Source organism: Tupaia chinensis, unplaced genomic scaffold, assembly GCF_000334495.1.
Source record: "Tupaia chinensis unplaced genomic scaffold, TupChi_1.0 Scaffold000494_1, whole genome shotgun sequence".
NCBI lineage: Eukaryota > Metazoa > Chordata > Mammalia > Scandentia > Tupaiidae > Tupaia > Tupaia belangeri.
Genome location: NW_006160006.1, coordinates 145,737 through 166,098, shown reverse-complemented (window position 1 = coordinate 166,098; position 20,362 = coordinate 145,737). Strand labels below are relative to the sequence as shown.

Below are 20,362 nucleotides of genomic sequence, written 5' to 3'. Positions count from 1 at the left end.
TTTCTCCTTTTACTCCTTTTCTCCAAAGAGTGGAATACCAAATAACCTTGAAATTTACACTAGTGAATTTCAAAAGTTGGATCAGATTTTTTTTTTTTTTTGAGAAGCTTTTTGCTATAGGGTGCATGCGCTCGCCAGAAAGTCAGAGAGAGACAGACAGACAGAATGCGAGAAATCACCCCCCAGGGGGGATAGCCATGCCACAATCCCTTCTCCTCCTTTCTCCTCTCGGGATCTTGGGCATGCACGCACACGCGCCTGGTGTGAGTTTAAGCCACTGGGTCTGGGACTCGAACCGCGGTCGATTACATGGGAGTCCAGTGACATAGCCATTACGCTAACTGCTGGTCCCAAAAGCTGGATCAGATTTTAAAGAGACTTACAGAACAGAACAAAGTGACACCCTACAGTTTTCAGTTTATCCATAGCCTTAACACAATGTTTCCGTTAACTAACACGATTTCAATCTATTATGCAAATATACCAATTATCCCATTAAAAATTCTGCTGGAAAGACCACATACTTTGTTTTCACAGTACAATAAATTGTATCAAATGGCCCCTTTTTGTTTTCTGATTTGCTTATTTTGTCTTTAATGACAACCTATTTAAAGCAAAAAGTCTTTAAAGTGAAAGAATAACGTGATAACATGTCTTCGCTGATAATTTAATACTTGGATATAATGAGTTCATCTGAAAGATTTCATTAAAAACAGCAAGGTGCCTGAACACCAAAGCAGAGATGTTTTTAATCACAGAATTATAGTAATTATACAAATCCCAAGATTTTCATCAGACAGAAAATGCTTTCGGGGCTAAACGTACACTTTAAACTTAGCACTAATGACTGTGTATTGTTCTAAATTATAGTACAGAGAGTTCTCGAACCTAGGGAAATATTAGAGATGGGTATGTGTTGTTTTTTTAAAGAAAGTTGAGGACTAAACTATTTTGATAGCCTAGTGGTCCCTGGAGGAGGCACACCCCCTGGGTGTTGGGAGAGGGGCCCCGTGTGTGTGCAGAGCAGGTGAACATTCACACCAAGCCAGCGAGCCTGCCGTCACCCGCCTGTCTCCAGGATAGAGTGGATGGGGAGGACTTACCCCCGCTTCTCCAAAGGCTCCGGAAGCTGCTGATGGACTGAGCTGGACTTTTCTTCCCATCAAGAATGGGACAGACCATCAGTAAAGCAGATGATTATTAGCTCAGAGTGTGGATTTCCAGGTCAGATGAAGATGCTATAGAGGATTCAGGATGGGCCTCGGTGGTGCAGCGTGCTACAGCATCCGTGATGCCGAGATCCTGGGAAGGTCCTGGGTTCACGTCCCAAGGTCTCCCTGTACAGAGCAGCCATACACATGCCATGCTCCCTGCTGGCTGGCTGAGCTAGATGTGGGTAGTGGAGTCAAGACCTCATTGGGGTACTCACTCTCTCTAAAGAAAGAATTTTTTTTTATAAAGAATACTTTGGTTATTGTGAGGATTATTAGAGATGCCAAGTCTTTTTTGTTGTTTTTGGTTTTGTTTCTGTTTTTGTAATAGGGTGTATGTTCTTGTCAGACAACGAGAGAGTGAAACACCCCCGGGGGAAATGGCCACACCGCATCCCTTTTCCTCCATTCTGTTCTCCTGACTTTGGGCATGCATGCACACACACCTCACGTTTTTCCAGCTGCCGGGTCCAGGACTCAGCCCGTGTTGTCGGCCATGTGGGATCCAGTGCTGACCCAAAAGGTCCAATTTTTATGAAATGGCAAAGGCACTGTATCGTTAGGGAGCTTGTGTTTAAGAGAAGTGATAGGCAAAGATACGTTTCAGAAGGTTTTGTAAAAATATCCCCCAAGAAGAAATTGTGTTTGCTCTACTTTCTATTAATCATCCTTTGAGTTGGTCGTTTATTTCTCTGGCTGAGATGAGTGGCGTAGAAGAGAAACGGGGATGGAGGGAGAACACTGAAAAGGCAGGGATGCCTGTGATGGGGGTAAGGAGGGTGCCCGGCAGGCAGCTGGCTCCTCTGCCCTATGAGGATTTGGGTTGTGTGCAGAGGGTGTGGAGGCCCTGCAGTCTACCTACCTGAGGGTGGTGGCTGCCTGGAGGCACGCGGCATCAGTGTTTCTCATCGCTGTCCTTCTCCCAGCCTCACCCTGAGAGTGAGCTAGAACAACTGTCCCCGTCCCGACCCAGTGTGTCCCTCCCCGCCTCTAAGTGCTTCCACCTCCTGGTCAGAAGGCAGGGAGACCACTGGAGCCACTCTCAGGCCTGACCTGGTCTCCCTGTACAGAGCAGCCATACACATGCCATGCTCCCTGCTGGCTGGCTGAGCTAGATGTGGGTAGTGGAGTCAAGACCTCATTGGGGTACTCACTCTCTCTAAAGAAAGAATTTTTTTTTATAAAGAATACTTTGGTTATTGTGAGGATTATTAGAGATGCCAAGTCTTTTTTGTTGTTTTTGGTTTTGTTTCTGTTTTTGTAATAGGGTGTATGTTCTTGTCAGACAACGAGAGAGTGAAACACCCCCGGGGGAAATGGCCACACCGCATCCCTTTTCCTCCATTCTGTTCTCCTGACTTTGGGCATGCATGCACACACACCTCACGTTTTTCCAGCTGCCGGGTCCAGGACTCAGCCCGTGTTGTCGGCCATGTGGGATCCAGTGCTGACCCAAAAGGTCCAATTTTTATGAAATGGCAAAGGCACTGTATCGTTAGGGAGCTTGTGTTTAAGAGAAGTGATAGGCAAAGATACGTTTCAGAAGGTTTTGTAAAAATATCCCCCAAGAAGAAATTGTGTTTGCTCTACTTTCTATTAATCATCCTTTGAGTTGGTCGTTTATTTCTCTGGCTGAGATGAGTGGCGTAGAAGAGAAACAGGGATGGAGGGAGAACACTGAAAAGGCAGGGATGCCTGTGATGGGGGTAAGGAGGGTGCCCGGCAGGCAGCTGGCTCCTCTGCCCTATGAGGATTTGGGTTGTGTGCAGAGGGTGTGGAGGCCCTGCAGTCTACCTACCTGAGGGTGGTGGCTGCCTGGAGGCACGCGGCATCAGTGTTTCTCATCGCTGTCCTTCTCCCAGCCTCACCCTGAGAGTGAGCTAGAACAACTGTCCCCGTCCCGACCCAGTGTGTCCCTCCCCGCCTCTAAGTGCTTCCACCTCCTGGTCAGAAGGCAGGGAGACCACTGGAGCCACTCTCAGGCCTGCCCTGCGAGGGTACACACGGGGGCACCAGGGGCTCGCTCCGTCACATCCACCCCTGCTAGCTGGCCCTGGCGGAAAAGAGAAGTCCCTGCTGGCAATTTCAGTGTCATTAACGTTGTTGTTTTCCCTTTAACGGTTGAAAAATGGACCATTCTGGAGAACTGCAAGATGCAGAGGGGGAGAAAAAGAAAATGAGAAATATCACTCTTAATCCCTGTGGCCAGAGAGGATTATTGCTCCCGTTCGCTGTCTCTCCTTGCAGCTTGGCCTCCCCGCCCCCTGTTCGTCCTGTGGATGCACACCAGCGCTGGGCTTTACGTCCGTACCTATCAGGAACGTCCGTACCTATCAGGAGCGTTTTCCAAGTACCTCCCCGGAAGCCCGCTGAATATGGGTGCTGCTACCTTGATTACGTATTCCTGTCTTTTGTGTCTTTTCCAGGTCTCCCCAGTGTCCCCGCGCATCAGGAAGACTGCGATGGGAATGGGTGTGACCCCGAGGTGTCCTGTCACTCATTGCCTCTGCCGGGATCCTCCTTCGGACGTTGGAAAGCTGCACCGCCTGGTGGTTGCCTCCAGGAGGCCGGCCGTGATCTGAAGGCAATGGATGAGGGCCGCCCAGGGGGCCCTGACCGCATGCTTGCCAGGGTCTAGTCGAGGGACACCCTTCCTGGACCCTGGCCTCCTGGGATGCCCCGGCCTGGACGCCCCCTGATTCCCGAGTGACGATGGTGCGCCGGGGGCTGCTCGTGTGGGTGTCTCGCGTGGCGGTGCTGCTGCTGCTGCTCTGCTGCGCCGTCTCGGTCCTGTACATGCTGGCCTGCACGCCCAAGGGCGACGACGAGCGCCTGGGGCTGCCCAGGGCCAACGGGCCGACGGGCAAGGACGGCTACCAGGCCGCGCTGCAGGAGTGGGAGGAGCAGCACCGCGACCACGTGGGCAGCCTGAAGAGGCAGATCGCGCAGCTCAAGGCCGAGCTGCAGGAGCGCAGCCAGCAGCTGGCGGAGGGGCAGCAGTCCCGGGGCCCCCCGGAGAGGACGCAGGCCGACCTCCTGGCCTTCCTGCGCTCCCAGGTGGACAGGGCCGAGGTGCACGCTGGTGTCAAGCTGGCCACCGAGTACGCCGCGGTGCCCTTTGACAGCTTCACTCTGCAGAAGGTGTACCAGCTGGAGACCGGCCTGACCCGCCACCCCGAGGAGAAGCCCGTGCGGAAGGATAAGCGCGATGAACTGGTGGAGGCCATCGAGTCGGCCTTGGAGACCCTGAACAGCCCTGCGGAGAGCAGCCCGAACCAGCGCGCATACACGGCCTCGGATTTCATAGAAGGTTGGCATTCGGCGAAGGGGGGAATGGAAGAACAGGGGTCTGGGGTGGGCCTGGACAGTTCCCACTATGGAGGCTGGCAGTTGTTCTGGGTGTGCAGGTAGAAGGTAGCATGTGGGTGACCCCAAGGGCATGGCAGGGGTTCGGTTTCCACTTAGAGTTGGCAAAAACCAGTCATTGAGTGGATAGTTTCCTTGTTTTTTGGCAGAAGAAGGTGGAACTTCTTGCTTTTGTTTAAAACAAACAAACAAAAAGAAAGAAAATAAAACGTAAAACTTTGAAACACAAATAGAATGTGATGGGCAGTGGAAATGTTACCCCTTCTCATAGGCTCCTGTAGGGACTGGGACAAACAGGAGGACAATACCAAGCATGCAGCCGTGCCCTGACCCGTGCTAGGCATTGTTCTAGAAATGGTATACCATTAATTCACTCTCCCTCACACCACCTCCCTGGGGATGAGGAAATGGAGGTACACATTACTTAGGAAAATACTTACAGTTGTTTAGGTAGCAGGTGGCGGAACCAGGACTTGAACTGAGCAAGTCTTAACCCCAGAGTCCTTGTTCTTCACTACTACACTATCGCACAGATTGTCAGAGCTCATGGAAGCCAGTGAGATGGCTAGCCCAGCTCTAATTCATAGGCTCAGGTCCACCTCGTATTCCTTTGTGTCTGTGTCTCATTTTTGAAGACAGCGTTGTCCCCGTTCTTGGAAGACCCATTCGTATCTTACTAACGTCCCTGTTGTCACTGCTCTGCTGTTAACCTTCAGGAATTTGGGAGAAGCACCTTCAAGGGAATCTGGTCCTTTCCCTTGTTTCTGGGTAGAATGGGCTTCACTAAGCCCACTCCTGACTTGGGTCACGCCATCCCAGGGCCCTACAGGCAGACAGACGCAGCCACATCAGAACCCTTCCTGCTGCTGGTTAGGCCTGTTCTCTCGGGCACATTCTGGTCACGTGCTGTTTCCCACTTCATGTTTTAGCCATAAATTTATAGCATTTTACTGTCACGTCATTTTTCCATATACCTAGAGCCAGGTAAAGAAGTTTTACAAGATCAATCTTTGGAGTGAGGATTTCTTATTTACTTATTTATGTGAGATATTAAAAATGTCTAGAATATTCAACATCGAAATCAGTATAAGCACCAAGAGCTCCAATGATGATAACGAGGTCACGCCACATATTATAGTACTTTATAGTTTATGAAGCGTTTCTACATATATTATCTTACTAGCCACCTCTAGGGAAAATCGTTAAACATAATGGGGAAAAAAACAAAAACAAACAAACAAACAGACTTGGCTGCCACCCTCCTCGGAGTGTGCGATATTGAGCTGCCCACACACAAAGCCGTTTCCAGAGAACTTGATTGCGAACCAGTGCCTGCAATTAGAAATGTTTGCTCTTGGGATTTTCAGTCTGCATTCTTTTTGAGTCCCAGTCTGGCTTTTCTGGGTACTGGTTCTTAATATGCAAGGTTTGTATCTCAGTCAGCAGGGGCACCACCTCTTGCCCCTGGGCTGATTTGCTCTGAGCTCTGGCTCACTTCCTTTTAGAGACTGTGTCCTGATAGTCCCCCAGTGCTCCACTCATGTGTGGCACAGGGCTGACACTTTAAGGCAGATCCGTCCATGTGCATTTTCCAAACTTAGTGAAAATCTAGTCTACTGTTTTCATGTGATGAGTGAATAAAGACACTTTGAATATTAATACATATTTTATTTATTAATATAAATGTTAATTATTAGTAAATAATAAACATGTATCTGTATTTGTTAATACAGATTTGACTGTCAAATGCAACATCCCTTATTTCATACAAAAATTTCTAATCAATAACAATCCATAGACACTTTAAATATTCATACATAATTATATTTATTGATATATTAATTCAATAGTAGTAAATATGAATAAATATGTATCTGTACTTATTAATACCGATTTGACTGTCAAAAGCAACATCACTTATTTCATACAAGAATTTCTAATCAAAAACGAGGTGATCACCTCCATCCTCTTTTGTTATTGGTTAGAATTTTTTGTCCCAGGCAGTGGGATGTTATGAAAGACTTGGAAGGCCCTTGCTGACGGAAGCTGCAGAGAGGTAGAATTAAGTACTATGGAAGGAATACCTTGAAAAATGATGTTTCAGAACAGAGATTCCTGTCACTACATGAATTCTGTCACCTGCTGAATGTCCACATGGCCAGGAGGCACCAGGGAGGTGGCTGGCCTGAATCACACTTGAGGACCTTTCCGATCCTGCTTCACCGTTCTTCGGTCCACACCTCGTTAAGGAGAACGGAGGGACTGGAAAGGTCCAATTTGAGATCTTTTAGAATGAGTGAGGCAAGCGGTAAGGCCTTCCAAGGGTGACGTATATATGGTTAAAATAAACAATTTGGGCCTCTAAAGCTAACGTCAGAGAGAGTGGTTTTGCGTTTGGAGTTCCCGTCTTCCAGAGGTTGGAGCGATTTAGTGATGTGCACAGGAACATTTTAGGTCGGAAGATAGGGAGGTGTCATACTCTCAGTCCAAATGAAGGCCACAGGTTTGCTGCACTAGGAGGATGGTGAGGAGGAGCCCTGGCGTTTGAGGGGATAACAGTAAAGCCTATAAGGTACCTCCAGGTGGTCATAGTAATGCTGCAGGCTGACTGTGAGGCGGGGAACTGTGTGACTACCCTATGGCAAATTTAAAAACAAAATAATAGTGCAATTAAATCATTCTTTTTTAAAAAATCAGCTCTCTGGATTTTCCCCTTGCCCGTCCTGAACATAGAACAACGGGACTCCCACATGAGGCATTGCATTTACCCTCCATGGGGGTGGCCCTCGCTACCAGCCGGTGCAGCTCGCCAGCCTCTGCGGGGTTGGTGGGATGATGTGAGCATGCCCGGTGCCAGAGGACTTGATTTGGGCATAGACGGGGGTGCAGACATTCCTGGGCATTTCCCAGTATCTGGGGCATCTGAGTTCTGGATAGGGAAGAACGGGACTTCTGAGCAGTGGGTGAGTTTCACTGTGTTTGGGTGTGCTGGGGAACACCACCAGCAGGCAGGACAGCAAAATGATGCCAGGTCCTGAGCGAGGTGTTGAAACTCTGAGCCAGCATCTCCGGCAGAACGAGGGCAGCGGAACTTGGACAGTCCTGACAACGGGACCATGGTTTACAGTGACCTTACCAGCAGGCCTGTGTGAAACTGGGTTCCTCTCTGCCTCATGGTACCCTCTGCCCCAGGGCCCCCTCTGTCCTACTGTCTCTCTCAAATCTCATTTGTTTGCTGATGCTTCAAGTTCCTATAAGGACAGAGAAATGCTTTTTATTCCAGAATTAGAAATAAGAGGCTTACATGCAAATAAATGGCTTGAGGCTGCCCTTTGTAGTGTGAATTCTTCCTCCTGGTGATGGCGAGAAAGAATGTGGCCCAGCCTTAGGCTTCTGCCAAGGGCCAGGGCTCCAACCCCCGGGGCCCTCCCTCAGGGCCCTGCAGTCAGCAGAGCCTTGTGCTAGAAGGAACATTCTTCTCTTGCAGAATATTTTGAATTTTTAAGTAAGTCTTGAGAAAGGGCACCCATATTTGTACTGTGCATATTTTTATTGTCTGTCTAGTCCTACTCTCCCAGTGGAGAAGACTGAAGGGAGTTCCAGGTTATCTGTGCACACCAGGGGTGTCCATGACACTGACTGGCTGGGAGGCTGGGGAAGGATCATGGCATGGAACCCTATTAAGGGCACCTGACTTGCTCTTTCTCTCTCTCTCTCATGGAAGAAAAAACAAAAACAAAAACAAACTAAGGTACACACATTACTCCTTACAGATAGGCTTTGCTGTTATGATTTTCACTGTGAATTACTTGTTCGATCGGAGGACAGTTTCCAAAGACATAGCACCATAAATACTACTTGAGCTCCTGGGGAGACCATGAACCTGATTTAGAATTCAGACTTGGAGCCAGACAGTGGTGCAGAGGTGAAGTGTGATGTTTCGTGAGCCGGTCTCACTTGGGAGGGTTCCCTGTTCAGGGCTGGAGACCTCCAGTGTGCTGGCTTCTTTAGAGAGTTATTTTCTTTTTCTGTCTTAGGTCGCCCTAGTACATTCTCTGCGTAATACCTAACAATAAAACTACTTTTTGTTTTTAAAGACTTTTTACTTTGATATAGTTTTAGAATGATCATAGAGTGGCAAAAATAGGTCAGAGGGTCCCTGTATCGCCTTCACCCAGCTTCTCCTGATGTCAGCATTTTACATAATCGGTGACCCAGTATCAAAACTGGGACAGTAACATTGGTACGGTACTGTTACCTGAATTACGCCTCTGTGTCATTTGGTTTTGTTTTTTTCTAAACTTCTTAGATCTGTGGCTTATAGTCTGTCATTTATTTGGGGAACTTTGGAGCCAGCGTTCGGTGTTTCTTTGCCCTGTTCTTCCTGGAATTGTAGCTAGTGTATATTCCATGCGGCTTACCACGCCCTCAACTCCTGGAAGTTGTTTCTTGGTTACTTTTCCTTTTCTGTTCTGTTTCAGTCTGTGTGGATTTTTCTGACCCACCTCAAGGTAACCGATGCCTTCCTCTGCTGAGACAAGCTCCAGGCGAGACGAGCTCCACATGTGGCTGTGGAAAGATTCGTCTTTATCTCTATGACTGTAATTTTCGTTTCTAGCATTTCCATTTGACCCTTGTAATTGCCATCTCTGCTCCGTGGCCATCTGATCTCGCACGCTGTCTTCTTTTTTCCACTAGGGCCTCTAACATGCTAATCACAGCTATTGAAATTCCCTGTCAGGTATTTGCAGCATCGATATCATTTCTGAGTCTGGTTCTGATGACTGCTTTGTGTCTTTTTGTTTATCTGGTTTTGCCTTTTAGATTAAAAGCTGGGCTCTTTGTTTTTTAGAGAGAGATTTTGGCTCTAGTGCATGTGTGCTTGCTGGAAAGACAGAGAGAGGCAGGAAGACAGGAAGTGGGAAATCACCCCCCCAGGGAGATGATGTCGTAATTCCTTCTCCTCCATTCTCCTCTTGGGATTTTGGGCATGCATGCACATGCACCTGGCATGAGTTTTCAGTCACCAGGTCCAGGACTTGAACCGTAGTTGACTGCGTGGGAGTCCAGCAATGTAACTATTGCACCATCTGCTGGTCCCCAAAGCTGGACATGTTGTGTAGCTAGTAGACATCTTGTGTGACATAAATAGTGTGTGTCCCTGGAAATCACTTTTTCTTCTTCTGGGCCTTCAGTATGTGTTGAGAAGGGGTGAGGGGAGGGGTTCATCTAGTCAGGAGCTGGACTGCATTTGAGGGTCGTTGTTGCCATGGTTACTCTAGTGCTCCCAGGCTTCGGGCTCCTTTTGTGGTTCCCGTGTTTAAGGTGGAGGGTGTTTTCCCTGAGCACTGTCTGTTCCGCCCTGCAGCTCGGGTCTTCCCCTTGCTCTCCACGTCAAGGACGTCTCTGTGCTTCCCTCCGGGACTTGTTACCATGCTCCTTAGCTCATGGCGGGGCAGTGGGGAGTGGGCCATCCATCGTGTTCTGGTTGGATCTCAGGCCATGGAGGGCACCATGTCCTTGGGTTTGGGGGCATCTCCTGGCCCAGCTCAGTGGGAAGGCTGGGAAGAGTTTGCACTGGCTCCCTCAGGGTGAGAACATTGTCCTCTCCCCCAATAAGGCTTTTAGAGGGAGACAGGGCAGAGGATCTAGGAGGAGTCTTGCCCCTCCTCTCCCCCTGGGCTGTGGTCCCCTCCCCTGGCCAGCATGGCATCCACACTTTCTTAAGTTCTTTCTGATCTTTCCTCTTAACACCCAGGGGGGGTCCCTGGAAAAAGAGCCTGCAAGATAATGCAGACTTCTCCATGTTTTGCAGCCCTAAAGGGCTTCCTTGTCCTGCTGGTCGGCCCTGGGCTTTCATCCATTCAGGGGCACCAACCCCACTGAAGAGAGACTGAGGGCCCTGTCTGTTCCCGCCCTGCAGGTACCTGTCCTAAACCAGCTGTTTTCTCATGACCTCAGCTATCAACTGAGTTAAAATGAAAAGAAAGCAAGCTTGCATTTGAAGTTGGTTCAGCTCTTTTCCGTTATAATGGACACTTGTCCTAGCTCCTCACATCTCAGAGCTGAAGCGAAAATCTGAACCTGCTTTTGTAAATAATAGTTTAGACCATACTGGTTACTTTGTCTATTTATATTGTTCTACAAATCTATAATATCTTCTGCAATCTCACACCCTCATCCCAACCATGTTCAGTTTAACAGAACCGAATCGTATTGATCCTATTTACGAGTGAGAATGTGTGAAAACACCCCAAATCTGGAAATTGATTATTAGAAGAGTTACTTCTTAGTGAAAACCTCAGACCCCATCCTCTGTGAACTGTCACCAGCAATCAAAAGAAATGGCATCCTTAATTAAAACTCTATCTTGTGGGGCCAGCAGATGGCATAGTGGTTGTGGTGCTGGACTCCCACATAGCTGACCACTGTTCGAGTCCTGGATCTGGTGGCTTGAAAATCACACCAGGTAAATGTTCAAGTGTGCCCAAGGTCCCAAGAGGAGAATAGAGGAGAAGGGACTGTGGCGTGGTCATTCCCCCTGGGGATAATTTCTCACTTTTCCTCTCTCTGTTTTGCTCTTCTGTGAATGCATGTACCCTAAGGCAAACAACAGTTACACTCAAAACAAAACAAAACAAAACAAAACAAACCCTATCTTGTACCATATCCCTATTCCTAATTGATTTTTAATGTTATAAAACTGGGCTCTTGGATTTGTTCTCTCAAGTGCCATGTCGCTATGGAATGTAAGGTTGTCCTTGCGGGCAGTTCTCGCGGACAGGCTCACCGCCCTGACTGTGTGCTGAGTCGGCCCGTCTCCCTCTTTGTGCGAGTTTGGGATTATGACCAGCCCTTTTTTTCCTTTTGCTTCGGCTCCCTGGAAGCCCTTTCACTCCAGTCTGGTGTTGACACAGTCCTGTGTTAGCCGGACTAGGGGTGTCACAGGGTCGTGGTGGGACAGAAAGAGGTAGCATTTTGTTCTGGGCTCACCTACCCACCCTCTTCCCGCGTGCCCCTTCCCTGCAGGCCTCAGGGCATCTGGGGGCTCAGCTCTGCCCCTACACAGACCTGTGTTCGGGACATGGAGCCAGGCGGGAGGGCGTGCGCTCTCTGAATCTCGTGGACTCCTGCCTCTCCGTTTGTCCCTGGCAGTCACCTCTGCTTCCTTACTGTCCCTGTGCCCGTCCCCACTGTCTGGAGCCTGTGCCCAAGGAGCCATCACCAGTGACGGAGAGCTTCCTTGTCCCTCCCGGTCTCCTGCCAGTCCTGTGGGGAGGGGACAGACTTCTCTCATTGCTTGCCCCACTGAGCTGTCATTCTGCCTTTTCCAGTTAGAGCTGTGGATGGATTTCCCCGCCAGGGCTCGGTTGATTTATGCAGCCCTGTCAGCATGGCGCCTCTGGCTCGGAACGGTTCAACCCCAGTGGCTGCTGTGGCTGGGCTGAGGACCTCACCCCCACAGGTCACCTGGTGCCTGTGCTGACTGGCACGTGGACCGGTGAGCACAGCCCCTTTGTACGTGGAGGACCACCGCACCACGGCTCCTCATGTTGTAACTGTCGCTGTCATTAGCGAGTGTTTCTGAGTCGGAATCTACCTGGCTCACCTGGAGGACGGAGCGGAGGCTGGCCGAGATGAGATTCCTTGGTGAGCAGGACGCAGGACGCAGGCTGTGACCACCTCTCTCCTCCTCCTGTTCCCGTTGGGATTGCACATCACGGTTGACATCCATGGAGAGATCTGGGCTGCTCTTCAGAGTGAGCGATGTGCCAGCCTTTTGCTGACATCACTGTTCCCATCACAGGACTCCTAGGAACTGAAGTGGGGAGGGAGCAACGCAGAGAAGGGGGCTCTGACGTGGAAAAGCTTCCTTAAGTCCTGCCAGGCCTGCCTTCCACCCTCCCTCCTGTTTTTACTATGAACGTGGATGGACGGAGGACACAGACCTCTCCACCCTGGTAGTGTCCCGTTGGCTTTGTCAGTTAGTATGAAAACACTCTCAAGAGGTGACTTCATCTGCAGGTTTTTGTCGGAGCACGTTGACTGTCGAGAGAGAACCGAGCCAGAGGAAATTAAATCGCAGGAGGAGGTAATTAGGTTAAGTGCCACTCAGCCTCAGTAGCTTGTTAAATGCCGTAGACCGTGATAGGATGCAGTGGTGTTATGCTCGAGCGTTTGAGAGTGGGATATTCAGTGGTCTCTGTTTATTGGACGTGCCTTAGGCATTGTCAGTGCTGGGGGTGGACAGACTTAGATGACGTGGCCCCTGTCCCCTCAGTAGCCCCAGAGCCCAGCAGGAGTGACACCAAGCACATCGCTAATGACAGCACGGTCATACATGAAACACATAGTACAAGGGAGAGACAGAACTAACCACAGGGGCATGGCCGGGAGAGGCATGGGTTTGAAAGATGAGCAGGACTTGGTTCAGGCCAAGGGCATGTGTGTGTGGAGGGAAGGGCGTGTTTTCAGCCACAGGGATGCCCTGGGCTGTGCATGGAGGCACGTGTGTGCTCAGCACAGCCAGCACCCTCAAGTGTGCAGGTCATGCTGGGTGCTGACAAGGACCGGGGAGGTGGGGGAAGGAGGAGCAGGCTGGACAGGGTGCCATCCACGCAGAACTGAGCAGGGCCAGGATTCTCGACGGTGCCTTCTCCTGCGTATTTCCAGCTCACGCTGCAGGGCGTGCCGAGCTGTTGCCCACTGCAATGCCGTGCTTGGGCTTTCCCTCTCCCTGGCTCAGTAGGACAGCTGGCGGGGCGAGGGCGTGGCTGAGTGGGTCAGAGTAGGGGAGGTTTGGGAATACCATTTGGAAGTTCACTGAAATATTAAACGTAGAGTAACGTGTGACCCAGCAGTTCCGCTCCTAGGTATATACCTGGTAGGTGTGCAAGTAGCCATGGCTTTGAGGGGCCTCACATAAGCCAGAGCTCCAAGACCAGAGCAGCCAGCAGCCCGGCCCTCCTGGAGGTGGAGGGAGCTGGATGTGGGCCGTGACAGGGAGCCTCTTTCCCACTGCCGTGGGTGCCACATTGCAGCCTTCTTATGTGGGCACAAACGTGGGCATGCGCTAGGTAGGGCAGAGACAGGAAGGAGGGAAATTGGCATCTTCTCTTTATATACGATTAAGCCCACAAACGAAACGTGAGCCGTCTCAGGACCAGCAGATGGCATAAGGGTTACGTTGCTAGACTCGCACGTGGCCGACTGCAGCTCAAGTCCCAGACCCAGAGGCTTAACTCACACTGAGTGCATATGTATGAGTGCCCAAAATGCAGGAGAAGGGATTGGCCATCCCCCTGGGGGGTGATTTCTCACTTTCTATCTCTGTCTTTCTCGCAGGCTCAAGTGCCCTATAGCAAAAATCTCTCTTTAAAAAACATGAGCCATCTCTTTAGTTGCTTCTGCTCCTGGTCAGCTGCTTACCATAAAGGTGCATCTCCATCTTGGAAGTAACTCTCTGAATATGTTCTCACTCATCTAAGGCTCTGCGTCCAAGCATCAGAACTGAACGCACGTATGTTGTGGGTCTGGTCCGGTGGGATGGAGCAGCCACAGGACAAGGGCATGGCGGGGCCTCGGCTGGTGTTGCAGGGGAATCACCATCATCATGAGAACCGTTGGGCAAAACCCAGTTGGACCCACTGAGTAGGGGGGCAAGGCGAGGTGTGGCACCCATGGGCAGTGGGACAGGGCAGATGGCAGAGAGCACGGAGCTGGACTTGGAAGGACAGAGGTTTTGGGTTCGAGCTAGCCACAAGGAGACAGGCAGAAGATGTGACCTAAGTCAGGGGTCCAGGAACAGGAACCTGAAGGGACAACTGAGTTGACTTCCCCCTCCCCAGGATAACTATTTATCCCACGTCTACTGTCTGCCAGGCAGAGCCCCGGGAGGGGTTGGCTGATCTCAAGGATGAGAGCCGTGGGCACTTGACCTTCACGTGCCTTTGTACATGTCTGAAAAGGACTTTCCACGGTCTCATGTAGGTAGTGTTTTGTCACTTCAATCCTATGACGCTCTACACATTTTCCAAAGGATTCTCGGTACTTGCCAGTGTTCCTGTGAGGCCACCGTGTAAACACCTTATTCATTTTCAAGTTCATGGTTGAACCACCTCAAATTATGAGTATGTTTATGGTCAATAGCAGAATTATTAATAGTACAGACTGTACTTTGGCCTTCCTTCCACGTTTAATGAAATCATTCATCTCCGTAACCTCCACCCACAAACTGAGTTGCGCTAGAATTCATGAGAAATGGCAGGCTCTCTGGCCTCATTGAAAGTGTGTGGAATGTACAAGTATGTCTTCACACCCTCCCGTTATTTACCAGACTTATTCGAAATCAGTCCTGTTCCTTGCAAATTCCTGACACCACAGAGACACACTCAAAATGCTAAACATCATGAAAGATACATGGGCATAAGATAGGAACAGATCACAAAGAAAGAGGGAAAAGTAGCTGATATACATATGAAAAAGGGTCCAATTTTTCCTGAGAAGTAGAGGAAAATTAAAGTAGAATATTGAATTGCTACAATTTAGAAAGTGATGATGCAGAATACTGGTGAGGGTGGATGGAATGAAGATTTATACTTAGTCATGGAGTGACAGTTGGTTCAACCATTTCATAAGGTAAACTCTCAAGAGCTTTCAAAGTGTTCTTAGCCTTTTCCAGTAGTTTTATTACTAAAAGCTTATTCTTAAGAATGTGCATAAGTACTTGCATTGCAAGTGCTCGTCACAGAAGTACTTATAATAGTGAAAATTAGAAATAACCCAGATATCTAGCAATAGGAGATGGGTGAGATTTTTGCATCATCTGTGTAGTGGAATAATGCAGCAAATAAAAACCATTTGGTCAATAAATACTAAGTAGCATAAGGCAAAGCCTTCCTATGAGAAAAACTGTAATTCCTACCATGAAATACAACAATTAGAGAGTTTAGATCTTTCTAGGTAAAGAAGAAAGATTGGGAGAAAGAAAATATTGTATCAAAACATTTATAGTTTTTTGTTTTGTTTTATTTATTTCATAAGAGAGAGAGTGTGAGAGAGCACATGGGAGACACAGAGAGATGGGAAACCTGGACAGGGTCTCATGGCACCACAATTCCTTTTCCCCAGCTCTCCACCTAGCCTGGATCTTGGGCACACACGCTCCCGGTGTGTTTCAGGTCAACCCAGGATCTGAACCCAGCCAGCCATGTGGCTTCCAGCGCTGCAGGTCAGTGTGCTACCATCTGCACCATCCCCAGGCCATTTTTATTGTTGTTGTTTTCTCTTCCGTAGGAAAGAGAGAGAGAAAAAAAATCGCTCAACGAGGTCTTCATGCTACGATCCACCCCCAGTCTCAGCCGGCCCCAGATTGGGGATGCGTGTGGCAGACTGAGGGAGGCTTCCAAACACAAACCTAGTGATTTGTGGGGTCACCCTCACAGAGCCGCACATTACCACAGCACCACCGTTGACTCCCTGTTTTTGTTTTGTTTTGTTTTGTTTTGTTTTGTTTTTCCCCTAAGCTATGGAATCATTGGGTAATGCTGTGTTTTCTAGACGTCCTTTCTTGAAAACCTGTTGCCGTTATACTTTGCAGTGAGATGTGACAATCCCCTGAGTCATGTCGACATGACTGAAAGAGAAACTAGTGTTTGACTCCCAAAAAGTGACAAAATACGGTAGCTGAGGCACCCTAGGATTCGAGGGGGGTGCCAGTGGAAATTCCTTCCTGCGACCTAGTCTACCTAGACAATCTAGAAAAGAAACATCAAATTGTAGGTCACTTCTCAGTCCTAATCCATATTTTCCCTAAAACCAAGACTGGAGGAGGCAGGCTGAGAGGTGACACTGGTGGTCATGAGCCAGCTGGGAGAAGTTTGAGGCGAATCTCCACGTCGCTGTGGATGGCAGGTGTCCATGCTGGAGAGAGCCCCCAGCACAGAGCCGTACACCAGCGCGAGTTCACCCTCCCCTGCTAGCTCTGTAGAAATGGCGGCTCTCTGTTCCTGAACAGAGCCAGCACTTCTGGGTTCCCATCCGATTCTCTCTCCTTGGGACACCTTACCATACTTTCTAACTTCCTGATAAGCTCTCCAGTGCTCCTACATGATGAATAAGCATATCTTTTTTGTTTTTGTTTAATTTGCTGGTGGGCACATGTGCTCACTAAAGAGAGGGAGAGTACTCCCCAGTGAGGCATGGTCATGCTGCAATCCTTTCTCCTTCATTTTTCCTTCCTGTCCGGATTTGGGGCATGGACATCCCTGTGCCCAGCAAGTTATACAAGCCTCCCGGCCTGGGATTTGAACTATGCAGTCAGCCATGTAGGATCTGGCTTCCTTAACTAACAAGCCACAGAGCCAGCCCATGATAGAGTTTTAAATGGCTAGAGAATAGAGGACAACATCCTTGTTCCCTTTGTCCTCCCTTCAAGGAAATGACCCTACTGTCAACAGTGCTTTCTTTTTTTTTAAGCCTGTTTCTCCCTTTCCCCTTCTTTCCTAAAATAAGGTTCACAGTGGGTTTGTGAAAACCAGTGTGAGCGGCAGCAGCCTCTCGTGCGTAGCCTCCGTCTGCAGCTTGGCGGTGTCGGCGCCATATATTTAGAACCTCTAAATTAGCAACATTCCGCGTGCTATTTAGAGAGGAGCTGGGAAGTCAGTGGAAGAGCAGGGTTATTGATCAGGATTGGCTTCCGAATGTTGCTGGCTCTCATCCCTGAATCCCAGAAGCTGGAGCTATTTTGGGGACATCAGGAGAACAGATGGCCCATGAAGGCAGCTGGCCCTCATGGTAATTAGTCTGCAGAGGCAATTGGTCATTTTCTGAGCTTGGAGCAGTTCCACGTCTGTCTGTGCCATTGTGGAAAGAGACTTTGGTTAGAACACAGAGGGCTCGGAAATGTGTGAAAGGGGTCAGGTGGTGGTGCAGTGGCAATGCAGCTGGACCTTCACAGGGAAGGTCCTGGGTTTGTGGCCTGGGACTTTTGTGAGCATGCCAGATGCACCTGGACACCTAGGCTGGCTGACACTGGGGGTAGACCAGTAGACCATGATGTGAGGGCCCTGTGGGGGTGCCTGTCTCTCTGTTTCTCTTTCCATATTTCACTTTATCTTCTCTCTCACAGAAAAAGATTAACTTAAAAAAAAAAAGAAAGAAAGAAAGAAAATATGTGGGAGTGTACCATCACAGCTGGTGGTTACCAACGCTTGGCTTCCCAAGTTAAGTTTCCCAGTGAAAGACTGAAGAAGAGCTTTTCTGGTTTTAATTTAAAATGGAGACACCCAACAATGTTAAATAAAGTCATTGTAAGGGAGCCAGCGAAAACACAGTCTGAGACTTGTGGATGCAAAGACCCTGCACCCTACGGTTCCCTGTGTTGTGCCCTGTGATTGCCAATTAAGTTATCGGGTTCTCCCCCCGGCCCCGGGGGTGAGATGAGGGGCCATTTCTCATACCACTTTGTAGCCCTAACACTAAGCAGAGTGCCTGGTACATAGACATCGATTAAGTGTCTGTCGAATGAATAAATGAACTCTCATGTGGTTACAAATGAACACAGGTGAAGGGATTGACCTTGGAGAGGAGAAGACTTGCTTTGAGACCTGAGGGAAGTATGGCTTTCCAGAGTGAAGAATAAATTTGTGTGTACTTGGGACTAGCAGATGGCATAATGATTAACTGCTGAACTCCCACCTAGTCGACTGCAGTTCGAGTCCTGGACTTGGCTTAAAACTCATGCTGGGCACGTGCGCATGGGTGTCCGAGGTCCCGAGAGGAGTAGGAGGAAAAGGGAATGCGGTGTGGCTACCCCCTCAGGGGGAGATTTCTTGCTTTCTGTCTCTCTGTCTCCCTCTCTCAGGCAGGCACACATATCCTACAGCAAACATCCCTCTTTAAAAAAAAATTGTGTGTACTTGATTCTTCTGTGAGAAAGAGACTAGGAATTTAAAGTCTAAACAGTAATGCCTGATTGTAAATGTAAATGTGACAGTGATAACTTCTTATGCCAATTTCGTTTCTCTACATCTTAAAAAAAAAGTATGAAAGTGTGTGCGTGCACATGAGAGACAGACAGACGGATGTACATACGCCCTCAACAGAGCCCTGTCATGCCACGATCCCCTCCCCACAGTCCTCCAGCTGGTTAGGACCTCAGACACACACACCTGTCAATTTCAGGTCGAACAAGAATCCAAACCCATAGCCCACCACGTGGTTCCGGCATGGCAGGCAGTTCGGTACTCTCCCCGGAGCATCACTGAGGCTGGGTTTACACACACACGCACATGTACACACTTTTAATCAGTGACTCTGAAGGTCGACAGCTAATTGAACTCTAGGCTTGCTGTTTCCGTTTAAGTGATCATTCTGATTTTCTCACTTGGTTCACTTCTTTGTCACCTTTCCAAGAACACCCTGTGCCCCACTGCTTGCTTACACTGTCCTCTTTGCTATCAACCCTTTTGAGGTGACCTGGTCTCTCTATTTCTCATCTCCATTTCCTACCTCTTCTGCCCTTCCAATGGGGACCGTTGTCCTTGTTGGGCTAGTTTGCAATGATCACAACTGTATCTAATTTTTAAGAATTCTGGCTCTTTGTCAAATGAAAGGCTTCCAGTTCCACTGTGACTCGTAGGCAGAGAGAATCTATTAAGCGATTCCATCCCAATGTTACCTTCTCATAAGTTCGGCTTTGCAATCAGGCTGCCTGGATTGAATCACAGCCGAAACACTTACTTCATGATGCTGTGCGTACAGGGTGCCTCACCTCTCTGCTGCTCAGTTTCTATACCTGGAAAATCGACATTATTAATACCTGCCCTCGGGTTTGTCGCAGGCGATGATATGTGGGTCGGTGCACACAACACTTTCATTGCAGTGCCTGTCTTGATAAAGGTTGATTATAATTACTAATGGTTTTGCTATTTGTCAGTAGTCATTGGGGAAAGCATTTTATAGTCCCAGATTTTAAAAAATTAAGTTTGTTTCTTTTTTTCTTTTCTTTACTTTCCATTTTATTTCTTTTTTCTCTTCTAACCTTTTCTCTCCTCTTCTAATCTCTTCTCTCTTCTCTCCTCTCCTCTCCTCTCCTCTCCTCTCTCCCTCCCTCTCTCACTCCCTCTCTTCTTCTTCTTTTCTCTCTCTCTCTCTCTCTCTCTCTCTCTCTCTCTCTCCCATGACTGAGGCACAGAAAGGAAGGACAAGCAGATAGGTACCTCCAATAGGGTCTTGATGCCATGACACCCCCAGCTTCAGCCATCCCTGAATTGTAAGCACACACATTCCCAGCATGTCCAGGGAGGTCTCAGGACACGAACCCAGAAACTTCCCATTTGGCTCAGCCTCACACAGCATTGTGTCCCTGCTGTGCTTCCACCTGGTCCACCCAGACGGTTTCATACTTCTTTCGTGACTCCTCATGCCTCTCTGAATCATAGTCAGTTTTCTATAAAACACCATTGAGTAGTGGTAAATTCATTTCCGTTTCTGAAATTGTCTCCAAAATATCATTTAATGTAAGCAAAATGAGCCAGTTATTAGTAAAGACGTTCAGGAAGTTCTCGTAAAGTTAGAATTCTGATCTAACCCTGTGTTCATATGACTATCAGTGTTCATACTGAAAGCATCTGTAGCATACTAATCAGTTTTTATGCGTATAGTTTCTGGTGGAGGAGGAGGGAGTCTCTTGGAAAGGTTATGATATAAGGAATTTCGGATCTGGGATGAACATTAATATTCATTCACATTTGTTTCCACAGACCTTGGAATGTGAGTTTTCG

General features: G+C 48.6%; 1 protein-coding gene across 3 annotated transcripts in view; it reads left to right on the top strand.

The window, feature by feature from the left end:
* The window catches only part of CSGALNACT1 (chondroitin sulfate N-acetylgalactosaminyltransferase 1), a 248,109-nt gene that overhangs the window by 166,877 nt on the left and 60,870 nt on the right, over positions 1-20,362 (top strand). For all 3 annotated transcript variants that reach the window (XM_027774926.1, XM_006156434.2, XM_027774928.1), the window contains one exon: positions 3,638-4,521. In XM_027774926.1, the coding sequence (XP_027630727.1) occupies positions 3,924-4,521 (598 nt within the window). In that variant the 5' untranslated portion in view covers positions 3,638-3,923. The remainder of the gene's footprint in view (positions 1-3,637; positions 4,522-20,362) is intronic.